Source organism: Gossypium hirsutum, chromosome D03 (genome assembly GCF_007990345.1).
Source record: "Gossypium hirsutum isolate 1008001.06 chromosome D03, Gossypium_hirsutum_v2.1, whole genome shotgun sequence".
In the NCBI taxonomy this organism is placed as follows: domain Eukaryota; kingdom Viridiplantae; phylum Streptophyta; class Magnoliopsida; order Malvales; family Malvaceae; genus Gossypium; species Gossypium hirsutum.
In genome coordinates this window covers 193,678-215,311 of record NC_053439.1, presented here as the reverse complement: position 1 = coordinate 215,311, position 21,634 = coordinate 193,678, and the positions used below count along the sequence as shown (strand labels likewise).

The 21,634-nt window shown below is 33.4% G+C and overlaps 4 protein-coding genes across 7 annotated transcripts; 3 read left to right on the top strand and 1 right to left on the bottom strand.

Annotated features, from left to right (window-relative positions):
* Positions 1-3,251: 3,251 nt before the first annotated feature.
* Positions 3,252-4,552, top strand: LOC107937831 (squamosa promoter-binding-like protein 3). The gene is made up of 2 exons (XM_016870812.1): positions 3,252-4,089; positions 4,216-4,552. The coding sequence occupies exons 1-2, from the start codon at positions 3,758-3,760 to the stop codon at positions 4,415-4,417; spliced, it is 534 nt and encodes a 177-aa protein (XP_016726301.1). The 5' UTR covers positions 3,252-3,757; the 3' UTR covers positions 4,418-4,552.
* Positions 4,553-8,027: 3,475 nt separating this feature from the next.
* Positions 8,028-11,870, top strand: LOC107937839 (serine acetyltransferase 4). Its single transcript, XM_016870825.2, has 10 exons — positions 8,028-8,648; positions 9,053-9,250; positions 9,357-9,416; positions 9,661-9,756; positions 9,840-9,864; positions 10,104-10,198; positions 10,377-10,543; positions 10,640-10,713; positions 11,090-11,150; positions 11,258-11,870. Coding segments are annotated over exons 1-10 (1,011 nt in total). The 5' UTR covers positions 8,028-8,414; the 3' UTR covers positions 11,259-11,870.
* A 1,002-nt stretch (positions 11,871-12,872) lies between these two features.
* Positions 12,873-15,446, bottom strand: LOC107937838 (G2/mitotic-specific cyclin-2). Its single transcript, XM_016870823.2, has 9 exons — positions 15,173-15,446; positions 14,966-15,083; positions 14,823-14,879; positions 14,569-14,617; positions 14,230-14,490; positions 14,042-14,131; positions 13,730-13,951; positions 13,376-13,653; positions 12,873-13,301 (listed from the first exon to the last, which is right to left on the bottom strand). The coding sequence occupies exons 1-9, from the start codon at positions 15,228-15,230 to the stop codon at positions 13,151-13,153; spliced, it is 1,284 nt and encodes a 427-aa protein (XP_016726312.1). The 5' UTR covers positions 15,231-15,446; the 3' UTR covers positions 12,873-13,150.
* A 1,796-nt stretch (positions 15,447-17,242) lies between these two features.
* Positions 17,243-21,233, top strand: LOC107937837 (ubiquitin domain-containing protein DSK2b). 4 transcript variants are annotated; one of them, XM_016870819.2, is made up of 9 exons: positions 17,243-17,404; positions 17,490-17,773; positions 18,116-18,868; positions 19,065-19,276; positions 19,355-19,468; positions 19,735-19,793; positions 20,243-20,271; positions 20,595-20,681; positions 20,765-21,233. In XM_016870819.2, exons 2-9 carry the CDS (start codon positions 17,536-17,538, stop codon positions 20,911-20,913), a joined length of 1,641 nt encoding a protein of 546 aa, XP_016726308.1. In that variant the 5' UTR covers positions 17,243-17,404; positions 17,490-17,535; the 3' UTR covers positions 20,914-21,233. The 4 variants fall into 4 exon arrangements, 3 of the variants coding, with proteins under 3 accessions (XP_016726308.1, XP_016726311.1, XP_016726310.1); XR_005910988.1 differs by having other exon boundaries at positions 17,334-17,404; positions 20,424-20,681; positions 20,765-20,832; XM_016870822.2 differs by lacking the exon at positions 19,735-19,793 and having other exon boundaries at positions 17,334-17,404; positions 20,765-20,832.
* The last annotated feature ends 401 nt before the right edge of the window (positions 21,234-21,634 follow it).

Genomic DNA, 21,634 nt, shown 5'->3' with positions numbered 1-21,634 from the left:
TGGAAATTGAATGAAAATATGGAATTAGTTTTGAAGAAATAAAGTTAGTCTCAATTTAGGGACTAAATTAGAATTTAGACAAAAGTTGAATGAAAATTAAAATATTTAATGTGAAATTGTATTGTATTAATGAATTTTAATTGTTTTAATTCCATAGCTAATGTCGTACCGGAACTCTCGACTAAAAAGGGAATTTTCGGTTTGTATTTTTATAATCCGAATTTAGTTGTTAATTGTTATAATTCAATTTAATGTATATGGTAAGTGTTGAGGTGAGTATTATTGTGCTTTGCAATTGAAATGGATTGATTTAGTATGTGATGAATTTATTAAATTTATATTGATTGAATTGGTATATATATTGATTATTTGAATTGAATTGAATATTGGTTGTATTTGAAAAGTGAAATTAAACCTTATTAATTGTATCGGGCTGAGTCGGATATAAATGGCATGCCATAGGATTGGAAGAGTTCAGGGATTTTTTCGACTTCGAGTCGATGAGACACTGGGTGTCAAATTATTACTTCGGATAAATTCGATGAGGTACTGGGTACCAATTTATTTTGGCATGGCCGATGAGACACTGGGTGTCAACTTATTGCTTTGAATTATCCGATGAGGCACTAGGTGCCAAACTGGTGTGTTTTGGTTAGATCCGTGTATCCGTCCGAGTCCGAGTCATGTTAATAGGGGTAAATGAATAATAAAGTCTTATAGTTGATATTGAAATGGAATTGATATGAGAAATGAAGTAGAATAGTGAATTGAATATGGTATGGATAAAGCAATTGCATTATGGATAAAGCAATTGTATAAATGAAATGTGATTAAAATTGTGAAAAGCTATTTCCATAGCAAGTGATGGAAAATTTAGTATTATATGGTTTTAAATGTTCAATTGTGCTTAACATTTTATTATACATATTATATTGTTTTATTTTTAAATATTTAGATTATAGAAATACCACTGAGTTTATACTCAGCGTACGGTTTGTTTTTCGTGCGCAGGTTAGGTCAAAGTCAGATTGCCGATTCAACATCCATCAACGATCCCAAACTCAAAATGTGGTGATGTATGTTTCTTTTTGTGTCGGCATGTACCTAGGATGTCTTATGCTTATCATTTTGGGAAGTGAATGTAAATGATGTTATAAGATGATATTGGTTACTTATATACATGATTATTCGTGTTAAGTTGAGGTTTAATATGGAATGTTTAAGTTGATGCATAAGTGAGAGTGATATAGGCAAATTTGGGTTTAAATTGGTATGAATTTAGAATTGGCTTAAATGGTGTTTTATTTGATTATTTTGATAATATATGTGAAGTACCTATGAGGGTACATTGGTTAGGAAACTAAGATGATTGTTTTGACATGTTTTAAAGGTATTAAATCATGTTTTAAAGTGATTGAACGATTGGTTTTTGAGTTGTTTGGTGTTCAAGGTTGTAGGGAAGGGTAAACTTGATGTTTAAGGTTCATTTTGAGTCCACGTGGCTAACACATGGGTGCGTGTCCCCTGCACCTAGGAAAATTTTTGAAATTTTGCAAAAAATTCCTAGAGTACTTGATTTAGTCTCAATTTGTTTCTAACACATATTTTGAGCCTCGAGGACTCATAAAAGGGACAATATGATTAAATTATGGTGTGTATGCTAGATGATTATATAATATTCCTATTTGATATGAAAAGTCTGGTAATACTCCGTAACCCTGTTTCGACGACGGATAAGGGTTAGGGGGTGTTACAGGTTCTCGTCGTTCTTTTTATCGATAACTTCTCATTTTCTTTAATTGTTGCATTATAGGAAGCTAGGACCAAACTAATGTACTGTAAATATACACAATGTTATAAATGAGAATAAATTCATTTGAGGTTGGAAATGGGGTTGCTTGGGATCAAGTCAAGTTTTTTATGCCTATAACATAGTACTCTTACCACAAAGCTATGTGGTTGTTGGCAAAATAAAGTCATTTATATATATTAAATTATTATGCGAGTGAAAAGTTTACGATGTAAACTATACTCAATGTTGTTAAATTATTAGTAAGTTTACATTTTGGTCATCCAACTTTAAAAAGTTATTGTTATACCTCCATTCGCGTCAAGGCACCTAGCAAGCCAAATAGGCACCCAAACAGTAAGCCTGCCACTAGTGAATTGGGAGGTCACCTATGAGTTTTCCCTTCCGAGATAACCATCTGAAAAAGTGTAGGCCATTTGTTGTCCGGATCTCAAAGACTTCATAAGATACATGAACTTGTTGGTCACCAAGGATCACGTGGGCTCAACTCCTCCTTACTGTCAAGTCAGAATAAATGACAAAATCTATCCCATCACATACATCCTCGTTCCGTCGAAGACATTTACCCTACACGTTCCATAATGATGACTTAATGGCAAGTCCAACATGTTAACATAACCTTACACGGAACCCTCGCATATAAATACCCCTAACAATGAGGAATAAGGGATCGACTCTCTAAGAGTATCAAGCCTACATTCTACCAACCTATCTCCAACTCTCAACCTAAATACTCTCTTCACTTCCACTCTCCATAACCTTCGGCTCTCCACCCCGACTAGGTGAATCGACCTCCATACACTCTCTCCTCTGTACCACTTCTATGTTGTATCATTGTATGGACAAAATGATCATTGACCTATTTGAAAATTTTCATTTAAGTCACTAAGTTGTTAAAACCATTGTTGTACAACCTTTTTTGTTTGCATTATTTGCACCTATCGAAGGTTCTCATTCCTCATCTCTTCTACAAAATTTGGTTTTTTTAAGGAAACAACTTTTTATGTCACAAATCTACAAACAAAAATTCAAATAACTTTATTCTCCAATCTCCTAGATTGACTATCAATGGATACTAATCCATCGTATTGTTTATCGAATTAACATTTGGAGCTCGTTAGCTAAACCTTAAAAAAAGTTTAACAGCCCAATAACGTTAATGAAAACTTTTGAATAATTCAATTAGTTAAATAAAAACTTTCAAAAATATAAATATAGATTAAAAGGGAAAGGAAAAGAAATATATGGATCCATAGCCCATTCAAAATCTCCCCACTCCCTCATTTTGCAGTTTGGGCTAAACACATAACATAAAGTAAGCAAAGTCCAGCAGCGCCTACATATGATATGACCCAACCCAACAAACATCATATATTTTATGTAATAAGCCAATAACATGATGATGTTCTCATCCAGCTAATCATAAAACAAAACAAGGAAAACCCAGAAAGAGATTTCTCCTGCAAGTGTCATCCAAGTTGGGTTGTTCTTATTTACCTGTATTTGTCATTGTCTTGTCATAGAACAAACGTGAACATGGTTACGTGTCTCTCTGGATTCTCAACCGTTTAAAACCCCCTTTTTTGTGTTTTCTTTTTGTGGCCGGCGTTCACAAAGGTAGAAACCCATGGTGAAAAAATGTAAAAAAAAATATGATAAAGAAAAAAAATGAACTAAGTAATATCATCCTTAAACTTGAAACTCAATTACTTTCTATGTTGCCGACTACCTGATATATGACACACATTTTTGCCCTTTTTTCTTCTTTTTTTTTCAATATATGGTAGGTCACAGTCACTCACTGTCTTTGTCTCTTTTATTATTAATCCCTTGGTTTTGTTGGTTTCTTTCTCCTCTCATATTAACAGAACCCCTAAACATTCACTTTCGTTTTAGTTTAGTCCCTTTGTAAAGGTGCTTTTTCACTTTCATTTTATTATTATTATTATGGAAATGGCTAAAAGGGCATGTAAGACGACGGTAAATTGGGTTGATGATGATGATGATGAGGAGGAGGAGGAGGAGCAGAGAGAAGAGAGGATGGTGAAGATAAGGGTAGTGCCTCGAGAGAGATATGAGAGGATGAATACTTTCATACACTACTCTAACTCTGCTGCCATCTCCGGCGGCGGCGGTGGTTGTCAAGCTGATGAATGTGGTGCCGATTTGAAAGATGCAAAGCAATATCATCGGCGGCATAAAGTCTGTGAGCCACATGCCAAGGATGCTTTCGTTTTGGTCAAAGGCATTCGCCAAAGGTTTTGCCAGCAGTGTAGCAGGTTGAATTAAAATGTCCAAATTTATGTCTCTTTGTTCTGTTTCAGACAAAGATTTTGCTGTGTTTTTTTCTTTTTCTTGTTTCTCCTAGTATCTAACAGTTTAATTATGTGTGCAACTTGGATCAGATTTCATGAAATATCAAAGTTTGATGGTACCAAAAGGAGTTGCCGGGATCGGTTGGCCGGACATAATTTGCGGCGGAGGAAGGTGGTGCAGTCAGACCAAGAAGCGGAGAATGATAATAGTAATAATAAGAATAAAGCATCCTATGGAAAGGGAACTGCCACTCCAATGTTGCAGCAATGGTACCAAGAATTTACCAACTAGATAACTACAAAATTCTGTCATCTTTTTTTGTTTTAGATACCTTGGGTCGGTTGTTTTCCAATTGGGTCCTTTGTATTTATTGGTTGCTAAAACCAATTTCTTGTATGTTATTTATAATCCAAAATTTTACTACCATATTGTTTTTCTTATTACTTCTTGTATGTCATGTAAAAATTTTAGGGAAGTTTTTCTTTTTGTATTTTTTTATTTATTTTATAAAAAATAATTTTATCACTTATATGTCAATATAACCTAAGTCATTTCATTTTTTTTTATAAAATGACTTATTCTTTTGAATAGTGCAAGTCATTATATAAAAATTAATTTAAATCAAATTTAATATTATTATATTGATAATAAATTTTATTTTTATTTTTAAAAATATAATTATGCAAAAATATATATATACTTCAAATAAGCATACATAATATTTAAATATCGATCAAAATAAATTATTCACATTGGAAATTTCAAACCCCAGTGTAAATCCAACTGCCTAACTTTTTTACATAAAATATAAAAGCCTAAGCTTAACCCAATAGGCCTATTTAATTATTCATAATATATTGTTTTATATTATTTATTTTGAACTTTGTGGGATATATACTTTAATTTTGGTCGAATTTATTTTGTAATTCTTAAATTTTAATCCTAACCTAAGTAGTAATAGTTGAATCGATTTGGTTATATTTTGCTATTAATATTGTATTATGCATAAAGTTATATATATTTTTCTATATTCTCCAGTTTGATCAATCATGGTCCATATACTGATCAAAATTTAAAATTTAATTATTGATGCAAACAACAATTATTAAATTCATCAACTGGCATTTTTGGGTTGATATGTGAAAGTAGCAACCTGACATGATATTACGTACATTTGATAATATGTTTGTCACATAAATGTTTGGAAATAACTTAACTTAACTTCCTAAATTTAATGTCCACCATTTAATCGATATTAAAATCTTAAAATAGAAAAGTATAATAATTAAAAATGATCAAATTAAAATACATGGACTAAATCACAACTTACACATAGAACAACGACTAATAGTTTAGCTAATTTAATGGTTTGATTTCGAATTTCATCTCCTATTTTTTATGAAAATTGAGAAGTTAATCCATCTATTTTAATTTGTTAGAATTCAGTCCTCGTACTTTATGAAAACCAATAAGGTAGTCCAATTGTTGCTAAACACATGAACTTGAGTTCTTGATTTTTGTTAAGTTGTTTAACTACTAAATTTTCCTAATTAATTAAGTATAAATTGCTAAACTATTAATTTTCAATTCAACAATTTAGCAATAAGGCTTAACAATATTATCCAATTGGATTAGCTTCTCAATTTTCGTAAAGTATAGGGATTAAATTTTGACAAATTACGGAAACTAACATCTCAATTTTTATAAAAAAAGATGAAAATCATACTAATTAACCTAATTCAATTAATCGATGATAAAAAAAATATGCCCCAAATTTTTATACTCTTTGTATTTTAAAATAAATAAATAAACTAATTTAATAACCATGCAACAAAAAAAATTTAATTTAATAAAAAAATTTAATGATTATAACAATTGAATTTATATTTTTAAATTAAAAAATTACAAAAATTGAATTTCTAAAAATAAAAATAAAGTTTAAATTCACTAAACATTTGCTATGTTAATCTTGTGAGAGGCTCACAGTAGCAAGACAACCGCTGGAAGCACCTGCATCGCCACCGTCACTTGCTCCGCGTCATCTGTCGAGCACCGCCGGCTGGACGTGGCGGATGGGGTGGATGTGATATTGTTAGAACGCGAAGGGCTGAATAGTTGATGTGTGCCTGTTAGAACATTATTACATCCAGCAAAGGAAAAACATGATATATACTAAAAAAAGACTCATAAGGCTGCTAGTGTTTATATAAAAATCAATCATGTTATATATAAAATTGATTCAGTGATGAATTATATAATCCCACATCAGTCAGCCAATTAAACAGTGTGCTTTATATAAACATAACATAAACTAAAGGAAAAAAAAAGTGCAAATGTTTCTGGACGTTAACATGGTCATATACAAATGGTGAGTGGGAGGCTCTGCTTTTTTTAGGAACTGCAAAACTGCAGATATGGACAATGAAACCCTCCCTTTTTCTTTTTACATTGCTTTGTCATTTTTCTTTTGACTTTTAATCAGCAGTCAGTAATTTCCAAAGTTACTATTACAGAGTTTTGGGGGCCAAAAAGTAAAACTATAAGTGTTTAGGGTCAAAATGTAGTTTACCATTATATCAACTTGTAGATCTTACAATTTTTAAAGGACTTTGAAACAATTATACCATTTTAGGAGACAAGGTCACTTTTTATTTTATTTTTCATAATAAAATTAATTATTATAATAAAATATTGTTATACAAAATAATTAAAATTCCACAAAATACCCAATATGTGGGTCTATGAAAATGATATTGTTTTTTTTATGATGAAGATTTTATGGATGTCAATTGCTGAAATATGTTACATCAAATGGCAATAATGCACTGCAAGTAGTATAATAATTAATTAAAGAGGTTTGCTAATAATAGGAACAATGGTTTCATTTGTGCTGATTTGTTTAGATTTTATATTCTTTTATATGAGATCTGAATGGAAAATTAATTAGGTATCGATTTGGAAAAATATATTAGATTAAGTGGTTTGAAATTTGGTATGCATAAATTGAATCGGATTTTTTTTAAATTTTAATAATTTATTTAACCAAATTAGATAGACCGACGAACCAATTGTCTGATCGATTCACCGCTGATCTAATTTTGTAAACTTTACTTTACATTCCTAGTACACATTTAATTGGTTTTTGTAGGAATTAAGAATACTAAATATGTTGATTGAGCCTTAGCTTAATTAGTATTATTGTTATTGTAACGGCAACAAAAACGTGATTTCAAATGCATTTTTCCTCCATTTTAAGTCCTTTTGGGGTTATGGGTGGCTTTCCAAGAGCATTTCTCTTCTGTTTTAAGTTTTTTAGGTTATAGATAGAAGGAAATATTGTAAAAAAAGAATGCATATTATAAATGCCATTGATTGAGAAAAATAAATACGTTTGACCAAGAAAAAAAAGAGTCAACTATATTCATGGTTATTCAAATATCAACAAGTGTACATTTTGGTAGTACGAAAAGTTTGAGATATTTTGGTTATGGTTTAGAGACCAAATCGATATTTTAGTTATAGTTAAGGGACCGAATTAGTTCTTAAGCTTATCAATTAATGTATCATATCATCGATTCGTTAATGATTATTTTGTAGATTTTCATAGTTGAGTGGTCAAAATGAAAATTTTCTAATAATGGGGTGACTTAATGGTGCCTTTCAGATTACAAGTTAATGAAGATGAGACTTAAATGATTGATTTTTAATAGTTGAATGATCAAATTGTAATTTTTTATAATTAGATAATGAGAATATAAATTTACTAATAATTAAATGACCAAAAGTGAAAATTACCCAAAAAGAAACATTAGTGTTATTGGGGTCTGTTTTTACCCAAAAAGTAAAGAAAAAAGAAGAGGTAAATAAATAAAAGTACAAAGCTATTATTGGTTCCCCCAAAGACCTTAACCCAAACCACAAAGCTCAAAAAGTCCAAACCATGGTGAAAAACAGAGACATGTGATGTGAGCCATACAACAAGAAGCCGAAAATAAACAAAACAAAAATTACAACACGTTATCTTTCAGATCGCTCCCCCTCCTGTAAGCCTAAAACAGCAAGAAACAAACTTCAATTAACACAATAACACACACAGGGAAGGAAAAAAAAAGAAAGAAAGGAAAACAAGGTCTCTTCTTCACTGCACCACTTGTCCTTCACGTTTTCCTATCTTTAGATTCCTATCTTTTGCTCATATTCATGAATAGAGAGAGCTTTTTTCATTTCTAAGCAATCCCTAGCTTTTATTTATTTTTATTTTTTCTTCCCTTTCCACATATTTCTTTCAATGGGTTGTGTTAGTGATAAGCGTTGGGAGTCGTTTCCCGATATGTTCTCCGCTGGGCTATCCCTAAAAGAAACACAAGATGGAGAGAAAGAAGCTAAATTTAATGCTAAGTTCCCTTTTGAGAAGGTGTTTCCAGTTTATGCAATGAGCCTTTGTAAGCCTGACACTGACTCTATTCTTAATTCGGGTCGTGACCCAATTTGGGAAGCTGTACGAGAGGAGGCCAAGCTGGAGGTGCCCAATTTTCATACTTATTTTCTCCTCTCTTTTTTTTTTTTAAATTGTATTTTTCTTGGGGTATTGCTTGCAAGGTGTTCGTTGATTTGTTTGTGATGGGATTTTGATTATTTAAGATTTATAATCAGAAACAAGTTGATAGTTGATGGATCTCATGGTTAGTTGACTATCTTTGATGATATTTTCATGGAGTGTTGGGAGTTTGTTGCTAATTACATGGTCTTGTCTCTTAACCTGGCTTCAGTTTTTCTATTATCATATGCACGTTAAATTGAAATACTGGCTGTTTATTAGTACAGATGGAAGGATCAACTGATGTCCTCTATGACAGCTCTTAATTTGCCTTTTATTCTTGATGATCGTGTGAGATTAATTGATAAATATGCTGCTACTTGGTGCAGGCAGAAAAGGAACCTATTTTAAGTAGCTTCTTGTATGCAAGTATCTTAGCGCATGATTGTTTAGAACAAGCATTGGCTTTTGTTCTTGCCAATCGTCTACAGAATCCTACACTCTTGGCAACTCAACTTATGGATATATTTTCTAATGTTATGATGCATGATAGAGATATTCAACGATCAATACGCCTGGATGTGCAGGTACTCTTTAGAAAAGACGATATAGAATTGATGTTTGATTGTAGAAGTTCTTACCGAATAATCATTTTAACCGTATTTTTGCATTTGGAAATGCTTTATTCTGCAGGCATTCATAGATAGAGATCCTGCTTGTTTATCGTATAGTTCAGCGTTACTATACCTTAAGGTAATATATACTTTTCTCGGATACTTGCTCGTGTATGCATAATGTCTTAACTTTTACCCCAAACTGTTACAGTGCAGCCCTTGTTTTGGTTGGTGTATTCCTAATGGTGAAAAGCTAGTTGATTTATTATGGTTTCAGATATAAAGAGAAGATATGTTAAGATATAAGACATATAAGGCTGTTAGCAACCGTTGGGCATCGAATTCTGTCTCTGACTGTCCTTACAAGTTCCATCCTTTTTCAGGGATACCATTCTCTGCAATCATATCGAGTAGCTCATGCCTTATGGAAGCAAGGGCGAAATGTGTTAGCACTGGCATTGCAAAGCCGGATTAGTGAGGTATGAGTTTCACTTCTAGTCATTTGATTAGGTGTATACCTTTTTTCATATGCCATTTAATATTTCTTTTACATACTTTTCAGGTTTTTGGAGTTGACATACACCCAGGTATATCTGTTTCTTACTTTAATCTTACAATGTTTCTCATGCTTCTTGTTATTAAGTTCCATCCGACTTATATGACATCTTCCTCTTATAAAAACGGGAAAAGAGCTATGTGCTTTTGTTGCATGAAACAGCTTATAATATCTGTCTTTCTTTTTGAGGGTTTACATGGTGATTTTTGCTTATTCAGTTCAGTCTCTGCGGAGATAATAAAGGTTTTTTAATGTCACGATTTAATGCAGCTGCAAAAATCGGAGACGGTATATTATTGGATCATGGGACTGGTGTTGTTATTGGTGAAACAGCAGTTGTAGGAAATCGTGTTTCATTGATGCATGTAAGCTACTTTGTTGTCATTCATTTATGATTTTCTTATGAAAACCGATTCTGTTTCCCTTCTCTCTTTATCAAATTCCACCGTGTTTATTGTTAATAATCCAATAAAATAAAAGAAAACAGAATTTAGTGCAATTCATTGGAATTTAGAAAAAACCTTATATAATGCTCTCTTTCAGGGTGTGACCTTGGGTGGGACTGGGAAAGAAACCGGTGATCGCCACCCAAAAGTTGGTGATCTTGCACTACTCGGTGCATGTGTGACCATACTTGGGAATATAAAAATAGGTGAAGGTGCAATGATTGCTGCTGGTTCCCTTGTACTAAAACATGTTCCTCCTCAGAGGTATATAGAAACTTTCCCAAATATCACGATTGCACTTCATTAAAACCTATGACTAATTCCTAAATGTTTGATATGCCTTCTCGGGGTGTTTTGAAGTATGGTAGCAGGTACACCGGCACAAGTAATTGGATCCATAGATGAGCAAGATCCATCTTTGACAATGAATCATGGTAGGTCTTGTGCATGAATGTTAAAACACTATAAGAGAGTATTTAACCCTGTGAAATATATTGGACTCGTCTAGGATGGAACTTGGATTAGTTTCCTGAACTTGAACCATGTGTTCGGAGATGTTTTATCTGCCAATCAGATTCGGCTTTAACTTGTATCATCTTGGTTAAGGTTGTATATCTACCGAAATCTGCATAAAATGGGGGATTAGTTCATTAGAATATGTAAAAATGACTAAACTATTTAGAGCTCATGGCCTGAAGTATTGTTATAACTTCGATGGTTTAAGTGAATGCCATTCTTGCTTATGTTAGTTTCATTACCCGGTACTATATCTCTGTCCTAATTGCTATACTTGTTATGATGAACATGCAGATGCTACCAAAGAGTTCTTCAAACATTTAGCTGTTAGTTTTAGAGATGGAAGATCCAAATAGTAAGCATCCTTTACTTGCTGTCTTGTCTCCATATTTTTAAAGAAAATATTACCATAGCGCTTTGCTTTGATTCTAGAAACTCTAATTTTTAACCTTATTTTTTCAGAGCCAAAGAATGATGAGGAAAACAAGGATGGTGGACATTGATGTCAATGTCCACTGCCAGTTGCAGCTGTATGTAAAGAAAAATAAGACTAGAATGGTAAAAGTACCATGGAAGCCTGCATTTTGTCCCCTCTACTAAAAAAATGGCAAATTAATCCCTCTGAGTTAGATTAAAGAGCAAACTAGTCATTCCGTTAAAAATTTCATCCATTTTTGTTGTTAAAAATTGGTTCTTGTACGTCAGCATGAGATAGACTTGGCACACAATGTGCTATTGTTTGAATATTTTATCAATCATGCCAATTTTTAACTATACAAATGGATGAAAGTTTTAATAAAAATGACTAATTTATCCTTTTTTTTAGTAAAGGAGGCAAAACGTAATTTAACTTCTAATATGAGGGCTTTCATAGTACTTTTACCTACAAGAATGTAGGCATATGGGTCAATTGCTAATTTATTGCCCCTCCTAATGTAGCTGTCACTAACAAGACGAGACAAACGTGATAGGGTTTTTGTTTTTCTTGTCTTGGGGTTATGTCTATTTGTCATGTAATGCCCTAAGCTAGAGTTTCTTCTTTCTTTCTTTAATAAACTAACTCCCACATTCTTCATTTCAATGCTACATTATATACTTTCTAATTCTTTGCTTCAATGCCATGCCCTACATGTGTCCCTCTGCCAGTGTTACTTTTGCATTTATAAAATGGTGAAAGTATCGTGGAGGTACATTGGCGTAACATGTGTTATTGTTTAGTTATTCTGTTAGTTATATTATTTTTTAACAATAAAAATGGATAAACTTTTAATAAAAATTAATTTACTCTTTGATCTAATGTATAAAAATTAATTTGTTTATTTTTTTAGTAGAGGTAGCCTCCATGCTCCATGGATAAAGTTTTTCTTTTCTTTTTTTTTTACTAAAGAAAGTGTTAAGCAATAATATGTTAATTCACATGACAATTTGTATATATTTTATATATTAGTTATGACATGTTAGAAAAGACAATATTATTAAAACTAGGACTTTATTTAACATATTAAATTCAAACTATCTAAACAATATATAAGATGTAAACTCTTATCTATAAACTTCGAACTTATTGCCTTTTTTGGGTAAATTATTTTTAAAATCATTAAATTATTAGTAAATTTACTTTTTGGTCATTCAACTTGAAAAAGTTATAAAATGATTATTAAACTATTCAAAGTTTGGACTATTAAAATTGTTATTGTATGACTTTCTTTATTTGCATCGTTTGCATAAATTAAAAGCTCTTGTTCTCTTCTTTTACACTTCAATTTTTTCATGAAATAGTTTTTAATATCACAAATCTACGAATCAAAATTTTATTCTCTAATTTCTAATATTGATTGTCATATTAACTTGAATCTAATGTATGTTTTTCTACTTATCGACAGGTGCTAATACATTATACCGATCGTCGAAAAAACTCAATTATAAATTTATACACAAAATAACTCGACAAAAATATAAACTTATACACAAATTTTAGCATGAATTTGGGTTATAATAAAGGTAAAAAAAAATAGTGATATTTGGGTTATGCATTGAATCCATAACAAGATTCCATCAAATTGATAAAGAGGAAACATTGAAGAAAGAATGGTGTTTGATTTATTAATTGATTGTATGGCGGAAAATACATAAAATTACAGTAAGAAAATTAATCATGTTCAATTTGAACATGCATACACATAAAGTCAATAACCATAGCTGTAAACAACCACGACAACAACACCGGATATGCTGCTTAAAATTTTTCAAATTTGCTTTAAAAATCCCTAAGTGCACGCAACCCAAAGTTGCTCAATTTATTACATTAGCTGTCCCCCTCACAAATCAAGTATAAAAGTCAATAGCTTGATGTTGCTATGGTTGTTGTTGGGTCTGTAATAAAAATTTTGCAGCTTCACATTTTGCTGTGTATCCAAACTTGGATGTACAGTACTTTCTATGTACCCCTGTTAGTTTCCCCGTTGCTGCTTTTTCATGGAAACCAACCATCAATCTTGAACATTCTCTGCAAAAAAGAAAACATCCTCAATAACTTGTTTGTTTGGCCAGAAAATTAAAAGATGTGAAGCAACAACTTACAGTAGTTGATCTTCTGTGTAGCTGCTATGCCACTCGCATGTCTTGCTCCAGTGTTTGTACCCATTTAGACTGCATTGAGCAGTGTAGATTGCAGCAGCTGCTAGTAGTGATGGTTGGAATTTAAGCATTTCATATTCCACTAAGGCAAGTTCAATCAAAAAGAAAGACAGAAGTTCAAGCTTCTTGTCGGATTGAGCTGCCTTAAGGAACCTCTTCATGAAAACATATGGTGTTGGGAAAGACATGTTGAATTGTAATGTGTTGAGCATTAATCTCTCCTGTAATAACGTGTGTTAACCATTAAAGCTGCTCCATTGAACATAAATGGCAGAACAGAAGGATATAGTACCATACCATTTCGAGAACTTCTTTCCTAGAATAAGCTTTATCTGATATAAGGATTAAATCTCCTACAATAGGAACAGAAACCTCCTCGTACTTGCATGCTAAGAGCATAGCAACTAATCCAACCAGTTGAAGCTTTTTTCTCATCACTGTTTGTTGAGACAAAAATCTGTCTATGAGATTAACTGTAAGAAATAATGTCTCCCCCATGAGGTCAAATTTGTCGTGCACCTGTTCATTTTTACAACCCAATTATGAACCAGAAACCAACTATTCACCATTTATGGCATTGGTTCAGTAAGGAACAATTCTGCTATTTACCTCAATAAGCCAGTCAATCAAAATAGCCCTCATTTTCTCGTTAACATCAGATTGTTGGTCCATGTAATTAGGTGAAACACAACTAAATTTCTGCATTACAAATGAAACTGGTTTTAGAACATGTTTCATGGTAAGTAATAAAATCTCAATGAATAAAGGGGTATTAATACATTCTAGTATTATGTTACCTCCATGTTTTTGTAATAAGCATGCAAATCTTCAACATATTCAACAACTGCTAACGGATTCTTTGTATCACAACCATCAATATCAACAATTGGTTCTTCAATTATAACATCTTCCATTTCCACTTCAGATACCACTTCTGTTTCTTCTAAGAACATAGGTACTGGTTGGTCTAAGGATGTCTTGTTTTCTTCCACATCTATGAATATACAATCTCCAAACTCATTTGAGCTTGGAACTGATGGTTTCAGCTTCTTAGTTTCCTGTTACGAAGGACAAAAAGCCATCAGTATGTAAGAAAATAATCAATGCTCTTAAAAAAAAAAAAACTCGACTGGTACCTCGGGGCAATGCCGTTGACTGGTACTGGAAATTTGAGCAGCAAACTTTCTGAAATGTCAAAATGAAGCAAAAAATAAAAAATAAAAACTTGTTATGGTATTTTGAATTGACTGAGTTCTAAGATCCAAAATTTGAACTTTCTTTCCTTTTGTAGCTTTACTCATTTGGTAAGCAAAGCTGGAAAGCAAAAGTGAAATAAATAAAAAAAAGGGGGATTAAAATTGAAAATTTTCAAAAATTTAAAAACTCTAACCTGGTAATAGGTCTATGAACAGGATCAAGCTGCTTGTTTTCAATACATTCATTTCTTCTGAAAAAAAGAAGAAACAAACTCATCATTGAGAAACAATCAAAGATGTAAATGAATCAAAGTGAATGAGATTGATAGATGTATACTGTGATAAGCCTCTCTTATTAACAACACAAGGGTATGCTTTAACTCCTACTAAGTTGTGATTAATCACACTTAAAGCTCTCCTGTTGTGTTTAATCTCTTGTCCAAATTTTCTGCAACCTGTTAGTACCACAACCATGTTAGATCATGGGGGTTTAAGTGTAAAGATTTGAAAGTTGAAACCCATTTTTGGAATAAAGGAAGAATACCTTGAAAATTTGTGGGTTTGGTGAGATTAGGATTGTTCTCATCAGATATACGTTCCATTGTTGATTGTTTCGTGTGTGTCTGAAAGAGAACAAAACAAGAACCCCAACGGTTCCAAAAGAAGAAGAAGGGAATGAAATAAGAAGAATGTAATGTAAAGGAACCTCTTTAAAATAGGTAGAGAATGAGCATTTAAAGAAGTTTTAAAAAAGAAAGGGCTTTAGTGTCTATGGAAGTGGAGATCTACAAATATAGACAGGTAGATAGAGAAAGGGAGGGGGGGGGGGGGCTGTAAGAACGGGGGGATAGAGGAGTATTTTAAAAAAAGGGCAACGGCTAATTATTGAAAAGTGACCGTTAGATGATAATACGAGTTTTTGTCCTAACAACGGTCATCTGGGTTGTGACTTGTGTGACGTGCCTGTCTCACCCTGCCTGCCGCATGTGATTTCAAAAACTAAACACACCCTTCTTCTTTTTTTAATTTCCTACCATAACCTATATTTTTATATCTTTATAATTTAATCTCTTTTCTACTTTAAAATTTTTCGATTCATACACTTGCGAGTGAATGACTAAATTTTTTAAAATAAAAGTAAAGAAGTAAATAGGTTAATTAAACCGTACTTTCTCAAAATATGGATCTAATTTTAAATTAGTTCTTAAAATATTAATATTGTATCAAATTTAACTCAAATTTAAACCCATATTCACTTATCACATTAACGACTTAAATGATACAAAATATGTTAAAATTACAATTCATTTATTTTAAACATACTTTGCAATAACTTCAATTAAAATTTAATGCTAAAGATAATAAATAAATTAACAGAAAGACTTGATTGATATAACGAATAATTTTAAGTTTGAGGATTAATTTAAAATTTTTTTTATGTTTTGTTGTTTACTTAAAAAAGAAGTAAAATATTTAATTTAAATTAGTTAATTGATAAGATGTAATCTTTTTGTTATTTATAGAAAGAAGTTTGATTTGTTTAGAGTAGGCGCTTCGTAGGCGCTCTACCACTGCCACTGTGGGCTCCTTTTGGGACATTATTATATTATTATTATAAGACTCCAATAAATAGGCTTTTTCTTTAATATTATGTGTGGAAAACCAAACTGAATGAAGTAAATACAATACGACTACTCCCATTGATTTGATTGCTTTAAAGTTTGTGCTGAGCCGATGTGCCGCCTCCTCTCTGCTAACTAACTTATTCATTTCTAATCATCCGATCATCGATTCAACCGAAAATTAGTTTAAAAATTAATTGAATTGAGTTAAAATTAGTTTAAATATGTTGAGTAATGTTTTTTCGTATATCATTAAGGGAAACATAAGGGTATTTATATATGTTCCTACTGCTACTATTACAACTCATAATAGGGTCCACTGTTTTATCTCGACTTTTGAGCCGATGGTACTGACATTCCTTATTTCTAGTGCTAACATTCTCTGAGCATCCCTTGACTTATTAGACGCTTACCTGCAGAGCACGTGGTCCTTTCTAATCTTAGGACTGACTCCCCCAACGAACCTCGCACCTATCAGTCACGAGTGGAGATCTCTTGCAAGCTCACGACCCCCTCCACGGACACGACTCGCGACCTTATCCCTATAAGACTTACATAAGCTCTCCTCTCGCGACTTCATTCCTATGAGGCTTATGTGAGTTCCCCTTGCAGGCTTCTCGTGCGAGTTATCTTTGCGAATATCTAACCTTCCCGTGAGGTCCTCATCTGACATGTCTATAGGCGAACATTCTTCTTTCAAGTCAGAGATTCAGATCCTATCAATCACTTGGGCTAACAATTCCCAAATCCTAACAAAATATTTAATTTAATTATTATAATTTATGTCAATTGAGCTTTAGTTCTATTGATATTGATATTGTTGTCCGTATAAAATGACGTGAGTTCAAGTATATTAAAGTATATTTTCCTTTTATTATTATTTAAAAGTTGGGGAGGAGACTGGTAAAAAAAAAGTTATTATAATTTATAAAATGAAAAAATTATGATAATATTGTAAAAGCCTATATTGGGTTTGATTTGAGGATGATGGTTGGGCTAAGGCCCTAACCCCGTGAAGTCGGCTACGAAAATAATGGATCCCTATAGCTTCTACTTTAAACCATTTATAACAGTCTTTGTTGTTCATCCTGTTTTTCTTACTTTAACGAATCAGTTTTGTCTCTTAGAATCTACATTGGTTGCTTTGGAATTGGGTTTGCAACTTTCATTTCTCTTTACTGCTACTGCATTTAATACTAATTCTTCTGCAACTGATTCATTTCTATTTTCCCTGCTTAGGCTTGTGGCTGAAGTTGGGAGGTTTTTGAGTGAGGGACAGGTCACTATGGGAGGAGGTGATATTAATGCTTCTAAGGAAGCGGCCAGCAAAGACGTCGGTGATGCTGTCACCGTCAGTATCAATTGTTCATCCGGCTCCAAATTCTCCGTTCAGGCCAACCTGGATTCCACCGTCGATTCGTTTAAGGCACTTCTGGCGCGAAACTGCGGTGTTCCCGCCGATCAACAGCGTTTGATTTATAAAGGTCGGATCTTGAAGGACGATCAAACCCTTCGAAGCTACGGTACAATCAACTCATTCTCTGTTTCGTTTTTTTTTTCTCATTTCTTCCTTAATTGGAATTCATTATAGTTTTCCTAAAGTACAATTTTGTTTATGAGCTAAAAAAAAGAGAGAACTTTACTTGCTTCTACGTTTATTGATGTAATTGGACGCATAAATGGATATAGCTACTGAATTCATTGTTGATCCCGAATTTTAACCTAGTACTCTGAATTGAATGTTTTGAAGCTAATTCCCTCTGATATTTTGCTACGCTTCATGTGGTTGAGTTAATCCGTATATTGGAGTAGACAGATTTTACTTCCTCTTGATGTTTGATGGTATATTTAATTTTGTACTTCAGGTTTGGAGGCAGATCACACTGTCCACTTGGTTCGTTCTGTTGCACCGACAGCGCCACCGCTGACAACCAATGCAGCTGGGTCAATTGGTTCAGGTGCTTTGAGCACTTCTCAAACAAATACAACATCTGTTGACTTGGATGATGCTGGGGCATTGGAAGCCGGAGGGGCTGGTCTAAGTGCTTCACTGTTTCCTGGACTTGGTGACAGTGCTGGTTTATTTGGAGCTGGGCTCCCAAATTTTGAACAATTACAACAGCAATTGACTCGAATCCCCAACATTATGAGGGAAATATCGAACATGCCTGCTGTTCAGAATTTGATGAATAATCCTGAGATACTGTATAACTTGATCATGAACAATCCTCAAACGCGAGAGATAATTGACCGAAATCCTGAGCTTGCACACATACTTAATGCTCCGAGTGTTCTCCGTCAAACATTTGAAGCTGCAAGAAACCCTGAGCTCATGCGTGAAGTGATTAGGAATACGGACAGAGCAATGAGCAATATTGAATCATCACCTGAAGGATTTAACATGCTTCGCCGTATGTATGAAACTGTTCAAGAGCCTCTCCTGAATGCAACTACTATGACTGGTACTACTGGAAATGGTGGTTCAAACCCGTTTTCTTCCCTCCTGGGAACTCAAGGGGGAAACCAAGCCAGAGATGGGTCAACTAACCAGCCCACCTCTGATTCTGGAACTACTCCCAATGCCAATCCACTGCCAAACCCTTGGTCTTCTTCTGAAGGCAAGCTCTTGTTTTCTTGCAACTTCTTTCCTTCTCATTTCAAATCATTCTTCAAAATGTTTTATCTTTGAAGCAGTTATCTGGGCTTTAGTTCTGTTGATTTACTTTCTGAAGATCGTTATGAGTTAAAGTTCCATTTTTAGAAAATGGAAGAGAACTATTACCAAGAAACTATTGATGGAATGAAATCTTGCAGCTGGAGGTTCCCAAACTAACACACGGAGGTCGGATCCTGGTGTGGATGCTAGGCCACAGGCACCTGCTGGTTTAGGTGGTCTGGGTCTTCCAGCGTTTGAAGGCTTGTTTGGTGCTATGCAGGATTCTAATTCACTGAATCAGTTGATGCAAAATCCAGCTATTTCACAAATGATGCGAAGCCTCCTGTCCAGTCCTCAGTACTTGAACGAGGTGTTATCTTATATTATATTCTCCTACATACATGGGGTTTGAGAAAAGTTTCTTGTTTTCTGACATTGCCAGTGGCAGGTTCTTAGTCTCAGTCCTCAACTTCAAAACATGCTTGGTTCTAATTCTCAACCAAGAGAAATGATGCAGAACTCTCAATTTCTTCGACAGTTGACTTCTCCTGAGATGATGCAGGTAATTGTATCCAATCTGCAGTTCAACCTTCTCTTTCTCATGCATGAAAATATATTGAAGTGTGTTTCTATCTGCCAACAAGCTGATCTGCATGCGAAAGTAAAATTTGGAGTTTTTTGTTGCATAACCTTATTTGCTTTTCCACTTGGCCGTAGTTATCTTTTTCATGTGAAACTTTCTGTTTAGAAATGTTGTTAAAATTAGGATATAAAATAAATTGTTTGCAAAAGGAAGGTTAGTCACCATTCTGGTTTTTCCTATTTCAGCAACTATTGACTTTGCAGCAGACTCTTTTTTCACAACTTAGTCGGCCACAGTCAACCCAGTGAGTTGCATGATTGTTTCCCTTGTTTCCTTTTGAATTAATCTTTCTATGGAACAATTCAAATTGCATCCCTCAATTTCTATCTATCCTAGTTTTCAATGTAATTTTATTAATGCTTTGAATCATTTTCATTATTCCCCCAAAAAGTTCGAATTATATCGGCACATTTTGAGATGAAAAGCAATTTTAGATTACTTTTTAGAAGATGCAATATTCAGAAACCTGATTTTGAACTGGACATATGAATATTGTTTTCTTGTAAGTATCTGTGTTATTTCTTATAATGTTTTATATTTTATAAAATTAATTTTTAAAACCACCAAATAATAAACAAAGGAAAGTAACTAGAAGAGGGGAAAAAGCCAAATGTTTGAGAATGAAGTGAAATATTATCTAAGAAGTTTGTTATTGCTTATGGTTTTTTTTCTAAATCTGGTCCTCTCTTGCAGGGAGCCTGCCCAGACTGGTGGAGGTGCAGGTACAGACATCATTTATCCAAAATCATTTTAGGTTTTGTTATGAGAACCGTTGTTCCATTGTTACTCTTACTGTTTTTAGGAGTTCTTTGCCTTCACCATTCACACTTGGTTCTTATTAGCGATAACTATACTACTATATTGTTTATTGAAGCGACATTTCATTCCGTCCTCACGAAGGATGTCTTCCAGATTTTGATAGCTCATCTATGCTCACTTTGCTTGTTCCAATTCAATAGAAGGGGGGAAGACAAGAAACAAATTTTATTTTACTAGAAACGATTTGTTAAACGGGAGTACTTTTATAATCTTAAAATATTTTCAGGAACGCTCAACATGGGTTTGGAAGCAATGATGACCATGTTTAGCGGACTTGGAACCGGCAGCTTGGGTGTTCCTAATAGATCAGATGGTTAGTGTCTACAATGTTTTCTGTTTGGCCAATTTACTTTTGTTTACCACCCCACTAATCAACAAATATTCCATTTATATCAGTACCTCCAGAGCAACTATACGCCACCCAGTTGTCCCAACTTCAAGAAATGGGTTTCATTGACACTCGAGAAAATATTCAGGCATTAATAGCCAGTGCAGGAAATGTTCATGCTGCGGTGGAACGGTTACTGGGAAATCCTGGTCAGTAACCTATTACCAACATCTAGTTAATGTAGAAAACTGAGAGTTTGAAGTTTGAACATGAGTAGGATGTTGCTGAAAGTCCAATGTGAGGGAGGAACTAGCTTAGATTATGAAAAATGGTGTAAATGAATTGGGTTGTGAAATGTGTTTGGTTTCATAGGTCCATTTTCCTTGAAGGAGGTAAGGCAATGAGTCAATGTGTGTATGTTTTCACTATAGTCCACCCTTTGCTGAGTGTGTTTTGTGAGCCACAAATCTGAATGAGCAAAAACAAAATACTATAAAGAGATGATATTTGCGTTGCATTGCCAGCCATTGAAATCAATTCATCTTCTCCATGGCCCATTCCTATCATATATATGCACCAGCTGTTTCATGAGCATTTTCCCTTTGGTTAAATTTGGATGAATTTTTTCATTAAACACCAAAATACTTCCATAAACGCAGTTTTCAAGGAACCCAACTTCGTTTTCTGCCCATTGGTGACTCAGGGTTCCCTAGGACCACGAAAACAGGATAAAGCCTTGTAGCCTTAAAATTTCAATCTATGACGTCCTCATATCATTTTTCTATATTATCTTTAATCACATAATAATAATTTTCATTGTTTTTTTCTTCTTCTCAAGCATATGCTGCTGAATTATTCCAATTCAGTTAAAAAAAATTGATTTAATCATTGTTGAACTGAATTTGAATTTTAATGTTTAGAATTTTTGAGCAAATCGA